The sequence below is a fragment of the Pavona decussata genome, unplaced genomic scaffold, assembly GCF_977016875.1.
Source record: "Pavona decussata unplaced genomic scaffold, jaPavDecu1.1 SCAFFOLD_155, whole genome shotgun sequence".
Classification (NCBI taxonomy): domain Eukaryota; kingdom Metazoa; phylum Cnidaria; class Anthozoa; order Scleractinia; family Agariciidae; genus Pavona; species Pavona decussata.
Window position 1 is genome coordinate 1,630,517 of NW_028145567.1, and position 18,406 is coordinate 1,648,922.

The 18,406-nt window shown below is 36.8% G+C and overlaps 2 protein-coding genes and 1 long non-coding RNA gene across 3 annotated transcripts in view; all 3 read right to left on the reverse strand.

Moving 5' to 3' along the window:
• Positions 1-1,382: 1,382 nt before the first annotated feature.
• On the reverse strand, positions 1,383-13,841 carry LOC146465791 (protein regulator of cytokinesis 1-like). The gene is made up of 16 exons (XM_085128193.1): positions 13,711-13,841; positions 12,904-13,213; positions 11,460-11,528; positions 11,088-11,252; positions 10,799-10,972; positions 10,264-10,413; positions 9,407-9,477; positions 9,215-9,291; positions 8,768-8,904; positions 8,475-8,570; positions 7,767-7,913; positions 7,490-7,563; positions 7,000-7,039; positions 6,404-6,559; positions 5,604-5,792; positions 1,383-3,361 (listed from the first exon to the last, which is right to left on the reverse strand). Exons 1-16 carry the CDS (start codon positions 13,722-13,724, stop codon positions 3,284-3,286), a joined length of 1,947 nt encoding a protein of 648 aa, XP_084984319.1. The 5' UTR covers positions 13,725-13,841; the 3' UTR covers positions 1,383-3,283.
• Positions 3,722-5,597, reverse strand: LOC146465792 (uncharacterized). The gene is made up of 2 exons (XR_014868209.1): positions 5,252-5,597; positions 3,722-5,202 (listed from the first exon to the last, which is right to left on the reverse strand). It is a non-coding gene; the product is annotated as an uncharacterized LOC146465792 (long non-coding RNA).
• A 1,967-nt stretch (positions 13,842-15,808) lies between the features above and the next one.
• The window catches only part of LOC146465793 (uncharacterized), a 60,514-nt gene continuing 57,916 nt past the window's right edge, over positions 15,809-18,406 (reverse strand). Inside the window, exons 25-27 of the mRNA XM_085128015.1 lie at positions 17,515-17,574; positions 17,197-17,354; positions 15,809-16,902 (exon numbers count right to left, since the gene is read on the reverse strand). Of these exons, the coding sequence (XP_084984141.1) occupies positions 16,665-16,902; positions 17,197-17,354; positions 17,515-17,574 (456 nt within the window). The 3' untranslated portion in view covers positions 15,809-16,664. The remainder of the gene's footprint in view (positions 16,903-17,196; positions 17,355-17,514; positions 17,575-18,406) is intronic.

The window sequence follows — 18,406 nt, forward strand, 5'->3', positions numbered from 1 at the left end:
GTGTATCTTCAATGATGGAGTTGAGTCTTCAGTTTTATCATCTTCAAAATTACTGAGTGTCACATAATTATCTTTTAACTTGTTCCCCCATGAAACTGCGAGACTTAGCCTGTAATACTAGTTCCAAACGTGTGGAACTGAGGCAAAATTAGAAGGATTTGTATGGAGTCATCGGGGCATAACAGAGCTAATATCTCTCCCCCAAATTGCAATAAGATGCTGATTTTTGGCGAGAAGGAATTATTTATTGTACTCTTTAAGAATACACCTCAGCAAAACCCTCAATTTCATAAATTTAGTTTTTGTGACATCATCACTTTAGGAATCTATGCTAGCTAAGGTTCCTTATTCTTTGAATATGTTGCATGAGAAAGGGAGAGGACCCTGGAAATAGTTAGGTTAAGGTTGCTGGTTTGCTAGGTAGTGATTACCATAGAAACTGGTTGTTGTTATGGAATTCTTCCCATACACGTGTATGTATCAAAACAATGACATACTTGAGAAGCTAGTCAAAAGATTGATAAACAAGATATGAGGATTAATATTATAAATATATAAATTACAAAATAAAAAAAATGACAGTGTACTAAATTAAAAGGAAATAATTTGGTGTGTATGATATGATTTTATTTAATGAGTGACATTGTATGAGAGAAAATAAAATACAGCAATATTTTAGAATTCTAGTGGACTTGTTCTGCCCATTAATTAAGTAAAATTTTATGTCGTGTTATTACTGACTGGACTACTGTGGGTTTGGTCCGTGAACATCCAGAAAAAGAATGATCAACTGGGAGCATTTTTAACATAAAGACTGCATGAACAAGTGAGTTTAGTAACGATTCGGTTCTTTCACAAATTTGTAACAGCAAAACATTATCTCTGTCAGGAAACATGCGCTACAAAAACAAAAGTTGAGTACAAACCTTAAAGTTTGTTTTCAGGCCATTGCGATAAACAAACAAAATACAAATTCAGTGAAAATATGAACAAGTACCATTTCGTGAATGACCAATTTATAGTCAAAACTGCACATGGAACAGCCCCTCCTTGCAACTTGTCTTGCAATGAAAACTTGTGTTACAGTAAGCCTTTTTGCAATGAGATGCATGTGTTGCAGTGTATAGCATTTTCTGTAACTTGCAATGCTGTTGTCAACATTACAAATTGTCTTGTGTAACACCACCTTTGGAGGTGAATTAAGTAAAATTCAGACTGCACAAGGTTTTATTGTGACAATTAAATTCAGTGACTTACATACATCTTAAGCTAACTAATGTCCAAAGACTGTTTGGCAAAAGTGTGAAAAATTGTCTTGTGTAACACCACCATTAGAGGTCCATTAAGTAAAATTCAGACTGCACAAGGAATCAACCAGATAGTTTTCTAAAGTAATGGTCTTTTATTGTGACAATTAAATTCAGTGACTTATGTACATCTTAAGCTAACCAATGTCCAAAGACTGTTTGGCAAAAGTGTGAAAAACAAACTGAGTGCAATTGTTTAACAAAACAGAATTGCTGTCTCTACTATAAAGGGGCTGGCTCTGTGGAAACGTTACTACCTAACAAAATTGCAATAATTATGACCATCCCTTACAGGAATCCATCAGTCTACTAAAAGAAGAAAGTGCAGAAGAGTACACTAAGTGTATTATTTGAAAGATTTCACAGTACGTTGAGCCCTGCATCTGCATCAAGACACGTATTATTGAAGAAGCCAGATTGAGAGTGCTTTCCATTTCCCAGAACTGACCGGCCAGTCTGCAAATCAAATGCGTCATTATGAAGGGATGATGCTGCAAAATCTTGAAAAATAATCACTCCGAAAATGGCACATGCTATATTGAAGAAATATGAGGGACTAGCTAAAGGATAGAACTAATTTCTTCAAATTGGTACAGTGCGTTTGCAAACTGACTGGGTCTGGCGGGCCAGTTTTGACAAATGGAATGTGCCCAAAGACTGTCCAATGTGACTTGACAGATGTAATGTCACGGTTTCATTTCCAGTTAATCTAATTCCTCCTCTTTTACCTGCTCATTCTTGCCACACAATACCAGCAAGCAAAAAATGCTCAGGAAAAATGAAGCATTCATGAATGTGATCATGGACATCTTTATACCACTTCTTCAATTATGCCAGAGTGGACTGTGCATAGCTGGCTGCTCTCTGAATTTATTTAGGAGAGCAGAGAGCTGTGCACAAGCTATGTGCTAATTATAGCTGAACTACTTCTAACTGTCAAACAATTAAGCAAGAGTTAAAAAGACCAACTGTCAGGATCTCTATGTCCAATTACATTGGAAGTACCATCAACCTCTCGTATATTATTTACTAAAGATCTGAAAATCAGAGAATTCTGCTTAAATCTCTAGACAACAAACTATTTACACTATAAAATTATGCATCATAAAAATAAATAAAACCAAAACCTTTCAGTTAGTGAAAAAATGCACTTACTGCGTAGGAATTTATATGTTCCACTCTGGTAAATCTCTTTGCTTGTCTTGACAATAAACAGGTATTATGATTCTACATTGTTTCTAGCATTCCACTTTTCTTTCTATGTTTTCATTCCCAGAGCAAAACTGTGACTACTGATGTGGTAACGTTCTAACTTTCAAGTTTGTGAATGAATTTCTAAAGGGTGACCATTCAAATGAAAACTCTTTATCAGTGCTTTCATACTGTGCTGTTACTTATTTTCATTATTTTCAAACAAGAATTTAGTCCTGTTTCCATCTATGCCGACTCCTCGGAGTGAAAGGGATGGAAAACTAGTATTTCTCTTGCTCTTCAAGGTCAATGTGTGTTCAGTCTGCATTCTCCAAGAAGCCACTGACAGATAAATGAGACTTAGAGACTGTTACAGCTTTCCTTACTCTCACCTCAATAAAATTATCTGATTATTATTTATTAGGTAATACACTCCATACTTGCAGCATTTGTAATTAGCAAGAAAGTGATCTGTTATCCATTAATATTATTGTCAATGACTGCTTTAAAAGGCTATCAAACAAAAACATATCATTTACTGAAGAGTAGGAAATGGGATGAAACTTCAAGACAATGAAAAGCAAGAGAAAGTATTTTTACATTCTCAAGCACCAATGACCAAAATTTTCAAGCAAGCAAAGACTGTCAATAAAAGTTTTCTTGAACCACTAGTTGTATTTCGTATTTACATTTTTGGTTGCCAAATGTTTTGCAAAACAAATGAAGGCTAAAATAACCTTCATGTGTAAAATGTGTGACGGTGCAATGTTTGACTTTCCTTTGCTCTAGACAAATGAGGTGATTGAATGAGTTCTGTTGAGCACGCTGCTGCGATGGTTATTTTCCTCTTTCTCCAGGCCATTCTAAGGGAGAACAAAAAAGTCTGATCAGATAACTGCTCAATTCAAGGAAGACATCAAAATCAAATGTGCATGGGCCTCTCACTTGGTGCAATTTCTGTGCATCTTGTAGCAATACAACTTGTTTCAGTGAGAATAATGAATATAGCCAACTCTGACCAGTCGCACTCCCATCCACAGGAGCATTCATAGAGAGCCTCACATCTCACATGAAGCGTCTGGTGGAGAGGAGTGCCCAGTAAGGTTGATTTGAATGACATGACTTTGAAGGGCGACATTAAAAGCTGGAATGGCGGAAAATCACCCCAAAATTTCTAAAACACAGAACAGGTTAGGGTTATAGTTTATTTGGGGTGATTTTCCGCTGTTCCGTGTTTTAGGATTTGGGGTGATTCCCTTCAAAGTTTTATCATTCAAATCAACCTTACTGGGCACTCCTGTCCACCAGACCCTTTATGTGAGATGTCAGGCTCTCTATGAATGCTCGTGTGGATGGGAGTGTGACTGGTACACTGCTTTTGCCTGATTGTCATAAGGTACAAAAAAATGTTCCATGATCTTACAACTTTTAACATGCGGTGTGTACAACAATCACAAGCAAGTTTCAGGTGTGATCTACACAAAGCAATTCCCTAATTTGTAGGCACAAATGCTGCCGCATAGAACAAAGTTGCACCATCTAAAGTGGCATTCAAATTAGTGGCAGCTGTATTAGTAGGCTGTGTAGGTATGCGACAAGTTGTGTGATGACAGCACAGCACACAATGTATGTATATATATTTATTTTATTATTGCAGAATTGAAGAAAGCCAAAATAGTAGCCACACCAAATATACAGTACAGTAAGTAGTGGTCTGTCTTTGAAGTGCAAAGATAATAATTATAGACTTAATGCACTGGCATAACTTACACTGATTCAGAACTCATTACTAAAATAAGGACTTAGTTTCTAGAAGTACTGTAAATTGTATCAGCAGGAAATTAACACACCAGAATTGCTCGCTTTGATGGAGAACTATAGAATGATGTAATGGTGTCTAATTATGTATTGGTAACTTATGCAGCAGACAACAAAACAACAACAAAAATACTCAATCAATGCAGCAGACACAAAACTGCATCTAACGCTTACTTCAAAGTTAAGTTGATTTTTAAAACAAGAGGTTGATGGTCTTCTTTTTAAATCTTCAAAAAGTTTTTTGGACTTGGCAACAACTCCTCGCTAACATTTAAACAGGCCTATGCAAATTATTTTATAATTTTGGCTTCCAACTTACAGTACACCATTCCATTAACTCTTATTTAAACCATTCTCTTACTGACGATACTATATTATAATTATTAGTAAATCTTTTTTTTTTACTTGTATTCACAGCATCTTCTATAAAATTACCCAATATGCACTAAACAATTTTTTTTTAATTTAAAGTGAATATTTACTTATTATTATAACAATAATATCATTATGCTATAAAATCTAATCACATTGATTGCTAACCTATCACGTATTACTAGACAGTAAATAACTAGTAAAATACTTGACTCTCTCTTCTGTCAGTAATATTATTTTAGCAAAGGTTTGTGAAAAAAAAACAAACAAACAAGATTACTAGTTTTGATTTTAAGTAAACACAGAAGACCAGCTCATATTAAGTATTTATTAATTTTCATTACAGTATTGTTACTTAAAATAGGTGACTACTTTAAAGTAACCATGAGATTGAAAGTCTGCATACAGATTTCAACATAATTATTTATAACTGATTTAAATTTACATGTACTGTACATGGTAAACAACGGGAAGGAGCGAGAGTTCTGGGGATGTGACTGGTTTGAAATTCATACTGTCTCATACTCAGACCTGAAGGTCACTAATAGCGGGCTACCAGCTACAAATAATTTAATCAATACAACCCTGGAGATGTGCTTAGCCTTGGCTAAGATCAAATCTTTCGTACATTCAAATAATTTAACTCTTTGTGCTTGTTATTAAAACAAAGTACTGGTAACATTGTTTTTTGCGATATTGTCACACTTAAGATGCAAATGATGGTATCTGACTTAATACTATTGAAACCATCTCCTCCTTTAACATGAAAGAAATTCTCTTCTAAAAATAATACTTACAGCTCAAACAAAGCTGGAAAGACATGATCTGTACTTTTTCAGGATACTAAACTCGATACACATCTGAACGTTATTTTAATTACTTATTTTTAACTATTTAAGGTTTAATTTCACTTACAGCAAAGTCATTATACGAGGTGCAAGCAACCAGAGATTCATCTTTTTTGCTGGTTGATTTGAAGCCATGTACCACTTGAATTGATGTATTGCCAGAGTTATCTAGTAACAATTTGCTGGTGCTGCCATTCTTCTCACCCAGAACCTTTCTCTTTACTGCTAGCCTGGCTGACTGCCTCCTGGCTTCTGTCTGTTTTCAAAAAATAAAGAAATTTAAATACAACAATGTCATGAGAAGGCTTTAAAGATTATAGCAACAGCGAATGCACAGACATGTACATCAGTGGGAGTTTAGCCTGACATTAACCCTTTAAACCCTAACAATGATCAGCATCAAATTCTCCTTGTAATATCAATGCATATTCAACTTCTCAGGTCATGAGAATTAAGGATATGATCACCCAGGATGAATTTTCTTGATATTTTGATAAGTTCTCCCCAGTACGTTTATGAGAAAAGTGTGGGGCAAGATAGGAGAATTTGTTCTTTGATATTAGGGGTTAAAGGGTTTGAAAGCAGAGAAAGCACTGGACAGGCATATTTACATGTATTATTCCATGAGCATGCATTGGATGTGAGATGATAGATAGCCAACAAGGGGTGAGTAGCGCCGAGTTGGCTATAATCATGAAGGTACAAAATACTATAAATGCTGTACGTTTGAAATTACTGAAGACGTTAGTTTTAATTAGCTTTAATTTCAAAAAATCTTGATGACTGCAATTCAAAGTGTTAACTAAAAGTAAATATAAATACATGTAAGCAGTGAAAACAGGTTACTGTTCAGTTAGTAGTTTCTACCTTTTTCTTTATTGTCTTCACGACTTTTCTTATGTTGGACTTAGTGGAAACTGGTGGGCGTCCAGCTGATTTCCCGGTAGCAGGTCTGGGTGATGGGCAAATGCTAGAATGCAGTGGAAACCTGGATGGTGTTGATGTTGTTGAACCATCTTGCATCTATAATGGCGTAAATAGTTAAAGAATTCATGAATTAAAAACAGTACAGACTGCACAATTGCAGCCAACTGTCGATTGACTTAGTGTTTCAGACAAGAGAGAGGTGCCTGCTTGTTAAATTCATCATATATGTTGACTCTGATCCTGCCTTTGAAAGCTGTCTCAAAACCTGGTTATAGCAACTGGATTTGATTTCATAATTCCTGTCTTTGATGTTTAGGGACGTACATGAAGAGTGCGTGGAGGGTGGGGTGGGGTGAAGGTGTGGAAACAGTAGCAAGTAAGTAATAGAGGATCTGGTTTTCAGCCCATTTTGGTTCAGAAAGGAATCATGAAAGGAAAAAAGGAATCACAGAGGTCAAGAAGAAATTTCACAAAGTGATTATTCTTTAGAGGGAAGCATTAAGCCCAGTTGTGCAAAACTGACTTGATGCTTATACCTTCATCCGTTTTGGTGTCCTTAATGGGGTTGCTCCTGGTCTATTAATGGAAAAAAAATGAGACGATATTAATATTATTAAATAAATATTTATTCTTGCAACTATATTGATCCCACTAGTTGACAGACATGCAGAGTGTTATACTGTACATCAAGATGACCATTATGTCTATTAAGAGTGTAGGACAACCTGTTCCAGCTAAGAGAGGTATCTTGGGGCGAAACTCTGACAAAGCTGGCTTCCTGGTATTATATACTACCAGTAAGTAAACAAAGATTTAAGAGACTTACACCTAGTACTGACATTGATCCTTCCCTTGGAAGATTAACTGGAACACTGGTAGAAAGCCAGTGCCTTCAGACTTCTGAGCTATGAGGTCCTTGGAATTCTAATTTTCCAAGTGATCCTTGCTAGGTACTGCTCTTCAGAGTGCAGGCCTAGAGTAAATCTAAATTACTGCAAACCAGGGGATTGATGAGTAAACACTCACCTTTTCTTTGGTGTGGTAGCTGGTTTGCTTCCATATACCATTTCTTTCTCCATGATCTCCTGCTGTCTTTTGTGCTGAGAAAACAACAACACAATCTAAAATCAAACCTGCATTCAAGGGAACATATTTCATATCTTTTTTAGTAACACTTTGAAGATCCAAAGGACAATTTTCTTAATCAGCGCTTGCACTCAGCTTTCACCTTTCTAGCATGTGCTTGTCAACAGGATGAACACACACACACACACACTTGAAAACACTTTTTTTTATTTCTTACCCTTTCTAGTTTCTCTTGTTCTTTCTGTGCATTGAATGCTGCCCACTGATTGGTTATAATATCCATGTAATGACAGCCATTGATAAGGAATCGTCGCTCATGTTCTTCCTCCCACTTGCCTACCTCCACCTTAAGTTTTTGCTCGATCTAAAATATTTAATACTGTGCATTAATTAATCATAAACTAAACATTCAATTTCCTTTTTTGTTACTGATTGAAATATGATGTGTGTATTTAACAAAAATTTAATATCGTTAGCAGATTGGGAATCCCAGCTACAAAGCATTGACACCATGCACTACTTTTATCATTCAATTCTTTAGTGACAGCTTCTAGTACCAAGTTGGGTTACAGAGGGATGGGCCACTTTATTTCTTATGCTCAAGGAAGGGTCAGCTCATTTATTATAAACTAGTTGTGGACATACTGCTATTTTCACACTTGCCCACGTGTTGGGCGAATCTGTAAATAAATAATTATTTTATAAATATTGAATAAAGCACACAACAACTGGATGCCAAAAATAAAAAAGAAAGACTAGTAAAGAGAACAATGCTGGAATTGAAAGAGTGGTCGCACTTCGGGTTTTAACAAAAAAACAATAAGGGAACAAGGTTGACCACAAAACTGGTCCCAAAATTTTCTAATAATGGTGAAACATGTAGTGCACAACATTTATTTAACACATTATTTTTTCATTCATGTACCTTTGGTAACTCTCTGTTTATCCCTTTCCTGATTTTTTCCTCTTTGAGAAGAGCACCACCTCGGTTTGCAAGTCTGTTAGCATCATTCTTTTTAGTCTGAAAGTAAAGATAAATTTGAGATTTGTGGGTTGAACAAATACCATGATGGAGACAGATGGAGAAATGAATCCATTTTAATCATTCTGCATTTTAACACAATTCAAAAATTAAATCTATTTCAAAATAAATGTTGTATTGATTTCATAAGTAACTACTAACAGTGTCACTGTGAATGCAGACAATGTTTACATTACCTCAAATTCTTCCATTGTCTTGAACAATGCTTCTCTCTTCTCAACAAGTTTGAAGATATTCTTGTTTTCTTCATAATAGTTTTTCATGACTTCGACTTGATGCTCATGGATTCCCAGGAGCTCCTCCGTGTAGTTTTCTAGCAAACAAAAAAGGTAGATTCCCATGGTCTGTCATAAAATTGGCTCAATTGACTTGTCATGTTGTATCTAATTCGGGGTTTGTACCTTTTTTCATAATTATAAGCAAATTTCCAGGACTTTTCCAGGCCTCAGAAAGTTTTTTTCCAGGACCCATAATTTGCACATTTAAGTATCTTTAAGTTGTTGGATCTTCCCATCTGGCTGCTCCTTAAGCCTTCAAGATTTTCCAGAACCTCCTGCCATTTTCAAGGACTTTCCAGGATTTCCAGGACCCATACAAACCCTGTGTACTCACTTCACACTTACCATCAAACGCTGGTGTAAACTCCTCTCGCTGTGCTGGACCAAAGAAGCACTTATCCCACAGTTCAGATAGTTCCTTTCTAAATTGAACAAGGAAAACAAGAATTAATATGTGCTTCTGTCAGACATTTTCAAATTTAAAGTTATTCTTTTCTTGACCGATGAGGATTACTTTATAAGATTTTAATTTCATACCTGAGACCATCAATGAATTTTTGAATGTGCTGAAGTTTCAAAGCTTGCAGTCTGTCCACTTCATTTTTTAGCTGAAATGGAAAATTTCAAAACAAACAAAAGGAGTTAATATAGTTACAGTACATTATCAAAGACTATCATGAAGCATTTACCTTCAACTTGAAAAAGAAGTTCGAGAAAATGATTTATTTCTTAAAAAAACAACAATAGCCATTTACGAGAATCGAGTCTCAAGATACAAAGGCCTGTCTACTTTCATTTGAGCAGTACTGCATCTCTTTTAAGGACGGTGCCTACTAATACCGAAGTATTTTTGTGCAGTTTATGACTATGCGGGAAAAGCTGATGTTAGCAAGGGCTATTGGAATCCAAAAAGAAAATTGGGGGTAACCATGCATTTTTCAGAGATAACTAAGCAATAATATCTCTAAAAAACGCCAAAATATAATAAAAGCAATGTATGGGATTTTTTCCTAACTTGAAGCTTAATTATCACTGAAAAATGCATGGTTACCCCCAATTTCCTTTTGAGATACCAAAACCATTTGCCAAGTTCTGCTTTCTCCGTATAGTTTTAAACCACGCAAAAATATTCCTGTATTAGTAGGCACCACCCATAGGAAACCCGAGTATCTCGAGATGCGCAGAACGTATGCGCAGTAACAATAGTAGGCACCGTCCTTAAAGTTTTATTATACTCTCAGTGGAAAGGCAATGTTATATTCACTGTGTCTAATACATGTTAGGTTTTGATGTGTTACTTGATTTGAAAGAAAACAAAAAAGAAAGTCAGAAAGTCCAGAGATTTCTTTCTGTGTACTACCCCTATTAAAAGGTGAATGTTTTCGCTAACTTACCTTGCTAATAACAGAAGGTTTGCAGCCCACATTTTTGTTGACAAAAGCTTGTCTTTCTGACTCATCAACTTCAAGTTTGTTCCACAGCGATTTCATTTTCTCTCTCAAGTCAGTTGCCTCTGTGAAATTTTGTTTCTGTTGATTCTCCAGCTTAAAAAAATATATATGTCATAAGTCACAACTCTAAATACATACCCTGTTTGTGTTATAGCTTTGGTCAAACAAGATTCAAGGAAAGAATTATTCAAGGATGTTTAAATTAGGACAAGGCAACTGTTAATAAAATGGCCTGTTTAATAAGCACTCAAGTTATATATTATAATTAAGGTACAATGTTTAGGAATGTGAGGAGTTGGTCTTCCCAATTCCCTCATGTGAGCTCCTAGCACATCCCTGATATTACATAAATTTATGTCCTGTACAACTCAAGCACTTGCTAGTCACAAGTTAGAGCTTTCCAAGATGTTTTAATCATGTGTCCCTTGAACTGTACATTTTACTTCTGATCAGCTCCAAAACAGAACGAACAGCTTACCTCTTGATTAAGATCTTTCAAAGCCTCTATATTCTGGGAGGAAAGCTTGAATGTTGTTTCAGCATCGTCTTTAGCCAGTTCTTGCCCTATTGTTGTTGATGGTGCAGTCTCTAAATCTTTCCATAGCACCTCAATTGATTGTTTTAGTTCTTTAAAAGTATTCAGTCTTTTTGCCTACAACATACAATGGTGTTTTAAGATAGCCTGTTACATAAACTAAAAGACACTATTCATTAAAGTGAATGCACACAAAATAGTTAAGTGATGAAGTTGAAATTGAATTGCTTACCTGCTCTTTTTGTAAGTACTGCACGTTTGCCTCCAATTCTTTGAGCTGTTCCTTGGTTGGTACATTGACTTCTCCCAGGTTATGAGTAGGAAGAGATAATCGCTCACAAAAATTTGATTCGCTTTCTCTCAAACTCTTCAAGGTTTTCAGTCGTTCATGTTTTTCCTGTGTTGTAAGATAGAATAAATTATTGCACTTAAATTCATAGGTTTGAAAGCCTGTCCAATATTTATTTCTCTAGAAAAACCTGTATTACGTTTTGTTTAATCTGTCATCTTTATTTTACATAACAAACTTACTACTGAAAGTATATAGCATATTAAATAGCAAGTTATCATCCCAGTAGTCAGTAGCTGTCAGTTGGAAACATACCAGTTTCAGGCTGTCCACTTTTGTTCGAAGTTCATTTTCCAGCATAAGGATGCTCATTGGTTTCTCTGGCTAAGAAGACAACATGATTTTATTAAATCAAAACCATCATTTACACAGTCATATAAATTTAATACCCTTACAGGTCGGATCATAATTTTGGCATTGCAAATTAAAGGTCTGTTGAGTCATGCATGGGCTACATTCTATACCTGCCAACTTTTTCTGAGTCAAACACGTGAGATCTTTGTCTCGTCATGACCGGGATTTCCCAAAATGTCCGAGTCACTTCCGAAGATTGCCGACGATGTTCCGAAGACTTCCAAACGTTGCTGAAAATAAACGACGATTTTCCGACGACCTTTGAACACTTACGATTCAGATGGATTGTAGACATTTGAAAGCTTTTGCGATTGTTATAAAGAGCAAAGAAATAATACATAACAAATTTGAAATGAAACAAAGTTTTTTTAGAACAACTTGTCCGGATTTGTGAGTCAGGCATGAGAAATTGTCCTTGATGCGTGAGATCGATGTCTCTAGTCCCCAGGCGTGAGACTCACGCATAATGCGTGAGAGTTGGCAGGTATAAGATTCTAATGACATAGGGTTATCATTTTAAAGAAACCGGCCGCACATGAACGTGGCTGGTCATATTCAAAATTAAGTGCCTCATTCTTGTTGTACTCTAACCCCTCTTAGTCATTTTAAAACTCTGAGTAGCCGGCAATTATCTTCACTGTTAATAACCAGTTACTAATGAGACTGGACCTCCTTTCTCAATAACAAGCAAAATGTTTTTGCCTGCTTATGTTGACAGTCAATGGGCATATAGCTCCCACCTTCACTTGACATCAGAATACATTAATTATGAAATATTTTGATTTCTAAATTCATGTTAAAGATGGAAAACATTTCTGACATGAAATTGAATCCGGTGAAAGTCGAGTTTCCCAGATCTCTCAGATGTCAAAACAGCAAATGTTCTGTCAGAAGTTTCTCATCTTCTAATACAAATTCAGCTATTCTTAGAGCTGGTAAACAACAGATCCCATTTTGTGGGGAAAAATATAGGACAAAATTTCTGCATAGCCTCATATATTAATTAATCATGTACAATGTGTACATGTTGTAGGTTAAAATGAATCCAGGTTAAAATGATTTCAACCTAGGTTGATTTGTATTTTCCTTTGTTAAGGTTGGGTAATTTACATCTGAAACAAAGGAAAATAGAAATCAACCTAGGTTGAAATCATTTTAACCTGGGATTCATTTTAACCTACAACATACACACTCACCATTTTTGGAAGAGTGTTAGTCAGACAGTGGTACATGTATGTATAATGAATGTGCACAACTCTGCAGAAATCTTTCTAAAATTAATAGAGTGACATCAGGAGATGTCACCAGCTTTCTTGGGTATTCAGGCAAGTTCATGAATATTTACCTTGTCGACTGGAAGCCCTAGTTCTTGGCTCAACGTTTCAATCTCTTTAGTACAAGTTTCCACATTTGCTTGGAGAGTAGATTTCAACTCTTCTTCTTCGTTCACCATTTCTTGAAGTAAATTTCGTAGATGATACAATACAGATTTAGTCCTTTCTTCTTTTTGATCTTCCTGCAAACCAATTTCAGTCCAGATATTCTGCAGGGTTTCCATTGCGTTCTGTAAACATGGAATGACTTCCGACTTGATCATTTGAACGCTTTCTTCCACTGTTGATGTGGAAAGATGCCTGCTCTGGTTCCTTGATGAACTGGCAAAAGAAGAACTTGTATTACCCTAAGCAGGCACCAAGAATGTTTCATCAAATAATTTGTGTTAAGCTTATACAACTTACAGATCTCTGCCAAGATTATATGTAGAGAAAGATGGCTTGCGGATCGCATGATGTAGCGTACTGATCAAGAAGCTAGTCTGAAAAATCGACGGTGGAAGCTTTCCAATATTTAAACTGAACCAAGAGTATACGAGATAACTTACATATACAAACGATCTTTAGAGAAATCAAACAGAGAAAAAGCTAGAGTATTGCTGTCGTCTAAATAAAGTGTTTTCCTATAACAGAATGGAAAATGTCCGAAGGCTTCAAACGCGATTCACATTCATTTGATTATTCTTGTGAAATCCGATTCGTTTGTACATGCAGTTTAGTCCGCCATCACGAAGTCATGATACTCTGCTACCGTTTTCGTGATTTTCTCCCTCACACTTCATAAATCCTGACTAAATGACGTTGTAAATATCTCTTACCTTTCAGTTTCCATTTTAGTTTGAAGGATCGCCCAAATATTTTACAATTTCAAATCGAAAAAATACTTTACGAAAACAACTGCATACTACTCCTATTTTGAAACGCCCGCCAACGGTCGCCTCAATGTCACGTGTCGTATTTAGACCCTTTTGATTGGTTTCGCTGATAGCCGAATGAGCTTTGTGTGGTGTAAGATTTCACGAAGCGTCCTTTGAATGTGTGTTCCTAATTTATGCAAAAAGCAGTGTCTGGAATGAGTGACTATGAAAACATGGAATGCACAAGTGTTTAATTTCTTCATAATATTCGAATTTCTGATGTTATAGTGTATTAACCCATTCAGGACCGAGGTTGGAATCGTTTTCTCGTTGTAGTTGATGATTTACTGAGTTTTAAAATAAGACAATATCTGCCATTTTTTTCTTTTCTCTTCAAATTCTTGAAACCCCAATTTATCGACATTGGCAGCAAGTCATGGGCTTGGGGTCTACGTTGTTTTCCACGTATAACTGGCAACGAGAAGGGAGCATTTGCTGCCCTAAAACAGGACCGCGTGTGGGCCTTTACTAAAGCGGGAAGTCTCATGGGGTTTTTGACCTGTTTGGTCAAAAATGGTGAAATAAGACCTTCACATAGCTACAAGACAAGTTGTTTAGAACAACGAGAGGAAAGAGATCAACTCGATTCTTGAAAGGAACAACTTCGGCGTGATCTGTTCTAGCGCATTTTGGAAAAAAAAAATGCGACAGGAAAAAAAAAACGTTAGCCTAACATTTTTCAAGTTTCAATCCATTCCGACTTACTCTGTCTCTAGCCAGAGGCACTAATCGCGGACAGTTTCATTGCACTAGGGTGATGATTTAAAACAAAACTAGACAATTATTTTATGTTTCTGTTGACAGACAAACATTTTTGGTTTTTGAAATGACATCAAATTCGCGTAATACTTCCCCTTTAAATTCCAGTATTGTTTTCCCATTATTTATCACCATCTATCGTCCTTTGGAACCGCTTAAGCATCATGGAATGCTTTTTATTTTGCACTGAAAATGAAGTTTCGAATGTAAACAAAGCAAAGAGATTTTTGAAAAGTTACGAGTACCTTCCATCGGGAACCAAGAAGGTATGGTGCTTTTGACAAGTTACGTGACAAAAAGTGAAAGAGAGGCACATATGGCGGATTTGAAGCCTTTACTGCTCTCAAAAAGATGGAAGATGGGAACCGATTTATTCATTACGAAAAGATTAACGACATGATTCATATTGGTAATTGAACTGAGTGGAGTGCAAATTGGTCTGAAATCATACGCGTGATTTCAAAATCACTTACGTCACCCATTTTGAAATCCCCCAATATTGCCCAAAAAAGTGTCTAAATAAAAGATTTCAGCCTCCCCCACCCAGAATATGTCATATTTAAAAGATCAATTTGATTGGTCAATTTAAATAATCCCGCTTTCTCATTGGCTGGTTAAAAAGATGCGATTTAGAGTCCAAAATGGTGCAATTTGGAAATAAATCGCACCATTTTGGACCAATCAGATTCCAAGGATCACCAGTGTTTTCAAAATGGATGTAATTAATGAGGTAAAGGACGTGTCAAAATTCATTTTAACTTGATTTACTGCTAAAGACTGCGTTGATTTCGCGTTTGACTGGATGTGATACTCTTGCGCATGCTTGGCGGCCATAAGTGTTGGCGTTTGTCACCGTGTTTGGTTGGTAATCATGAATTAGTGTCCAACTTATAACTAGACTCAACACCAGGCTGGCACTATGCAAACGGGCATATGTATGTACTGATGAGTTTTATCCAGTGGCTGTGTGGCAAGCCTGCAGAACAGGTGTTATTTTGTTTTATTGCGTTTTTCAGGCGAGCGGAGGCAAGCGCGAGTCCCGCGCGACGGAGGCTCGCCCTTCGCGCTCGCCTCGCGTTTTCCTTCGCTCACCTAAAAAACGCAAAAAATAACGCCTGTCAGGTTCTGCAGGCTACTGTGTGGCTGAGTCTGGCAAAAACAAACATGTTAAATTATCAGAGGGACTGATACATCCCAAACTGGTCAGACAAGGTGCGAATTCAAAGAACAACACTTTCAAAATGACAACTCTTTATTAAAAATTTCCATGATTTCCTCGTAATTTACATTTTTATAATTAACTGTTGGGAAATCCAACAGTTTAAAGGGAAGTAAATAAATAATTAGATTAATCTGAAATAATAAAATATAGTTCGAGATATTTCCGAGGTCGTACATATCACCGACAAATCTCAAATAAATATCATACAAAATTTACAATAACGAAGACGGCGAAAATGGCATTTCCGCGTTACTTTGAAATATTTAATTGATTATTCAAAATCCTAACTAGCGTAAACATTGCACTGCCTTTTCGTCCTCAGGCAAACCTAGGCATAAACAAAACGTCGAGACTTATTTTAAATAATGAATTATCGAGAATTAACTTACGAGCTACCGCAACTATAGCCTCCAAACAAGGCTTTGAAACGGTAAACTTTTGTTACATTTTTTTGTCTTATTACTTTCAATGGAATAACATAAAATTAACGAATATAAGCCCTGGATTTTATTGATTCAGAGGACTTTTTACGTGCTTGTTTTTAGGAGTGCAACGCCTTGTATAACGTCTTAAAGAGATTAAATGTGAACTGGCATCCAACTCCTTTTGCATAAGAATATTAGATTCGAGACTCTGGAGTTAGGAAAAATTTTTACTCCATGGGACTGGCTATTGGGCAAACTATTACCTGGGAAATTTAAATGCCCCCTTCCCGGCTTTTACGACTGGAAATCGTTTCCGAACAAGAGAGAATTGTTAATCGTTTCTGATGGATAAATAGATTACCTTATCAGCTTATTGCAAGTTTGCGGCCGATTAGAACCAGCGGCGAGAGACCAATCCCTGCGCGCTTTGTGTATTGAGCCAAATGTGATTAATTATGACCACCAAAGGTGGCTTTCATCTTCTTGAAGGCGTCGTGAAACTTTCTTGAGCCATGCGAAGATGATAAGTGAAAGTTGCTGGCGTTTTCAGAGGCCAGAGCGTGTAGATTTTCGTTTTTGCATTCGTGAATGCGCTGTTTGAGTCTCTCCTTCAATTCTTCGTCTGTCTGGAAAGCGTAGCGCATCTGTTTAAACATTCGCAGCTGATCCACCAACCGAGCGACAGATCTGTAAACAAAGGAAATTAATTGAGTATTACTGTTTGTTGTTGTTATTGTTGTTTTTTTTTTTTTTTTTTTTTGGAGGGGGGGGGGGGGGGCGGAGGAGAGGGGGTTAGTGACTTGCGAAATTGATTGGTCACGGCCCGGGGTCACGGGCACTTAAATGAACTTAAGTTGTAGTCGGAAGAGAAAGATTCAAACGCTGTAAAAGCAATTTTACTGAACTTGATTTGTTGCCTCTACACGGCTGCAATAAAGGCACAATCATCTTAATTCACAGTTACCAAGTTAATTTACTTACCTCATCTTGGTCCACTTGTACATGTCGCTAGGCAACGTAAACCCACCCAGCTCTTGCTGCTGTACGTGAATTACAAACAGGAGAAAGCAAGGAATTGTGGGTTTGTCACGTGACGATTCACTCTTCATCAACCACGAGCTGTCTGTCTTGAGTAAAACCTAACGAAACATAATGGAAGGATTTTATTGTGGTTTTGAAAGTACAGCAAATCATAACATTAAGAAAACTACGTCAGCAGTGGCTTCTGCAGTATGAAGAAACAAGCCGGCCTTGGAAAGGAAACAAGCCAATCGTCATAAAAGTTCGAGCGGGCCTTACCTTGACAGCTTTAAGTTCTTCCAATACTTCAGCCATTTTCGTTGGAACTTGTTTCCAAACCTACGAAAGGATCAAATGCAAAAACGCTCAAAGGTAGGTATGTCAATGTTTGTAGTGGGACGCGATAAATAATCTTTCTACTGTCGAATGAAGTTAAGCGTATCATGCCTCAGCCCAATGGGTCGTATTTTAGTCAATGCAAGACACAAACTTGCTTTGACACACCCACCACGTTTTGCTGTTACTAGAGAGCTTAAGCAACGACGACGGCGACAGCGATGGTAACGAAAATGTCAATTGAAAATACAACTTCATTTTATTTATGCAACTACTTCGCGATTATTTCAACTCATTCGACTTGTATAAAACCGGCGGACTACACAGGAACCAAATTGGTAGGCGTGGCATTCGAGTTAAGAAAGAGAATGAAAATTCAATGTCAGGTGATCACGTTCTTCACAAAACCTTGAATTTGGTCATTTCACGTTGTTAGGGAGCTTTAGCAGCAACGACGGCAACGGCAACGAAAACGTCGCCTGAAAATATAACTTTATTTCATTTGCTTCGCGATTATTTCATCTCGCTCAACTTCTAGAGAAACGGCGAACTATCCAGGAACCAAATTGGTAGGAGTAGCGTTCAAATTAAGAAAGTAAAATGAAAAATTCACCGTCGTGTGCTCACGTTCCCCTAAAAACCTAGAATTTAGTCATTTCACGTAGTTGTTTTGCAGAGGATGGCAAAGAAATGTACCAAAACTTAAAATGCACGTGCAGAGCGATTGTTTTTGCTCATTAAATCTATTGTTTTGCGACGTTGTCGTTGCCGTCGCCGTCGTCGTTGCTTAAGCCTGGTTTTCACAAGCGACGCAAGCACAAGCACAAGCGAAAGA

Excerpts from the sequence above, each read along its gene's own strand:
- LOC146465791 (XM_085128193.1), bottom strand. Across the intron at positions 10,414-10,798 it reads TGAAAGATCTTAATCAAGAG|CTGGAGAATCAACAGAAACA; the intron begins GTAAGCTGTTCG and ends TATTTTTTTAAG. Across the intron at positions 3,362-5,603 it reads CCTCGTATAATGACTTTGCT|AATGGCCTGGAGAAAGAGGA; the intron begins GTAAGTGAAATT and ends GTTCTCCCTTAG.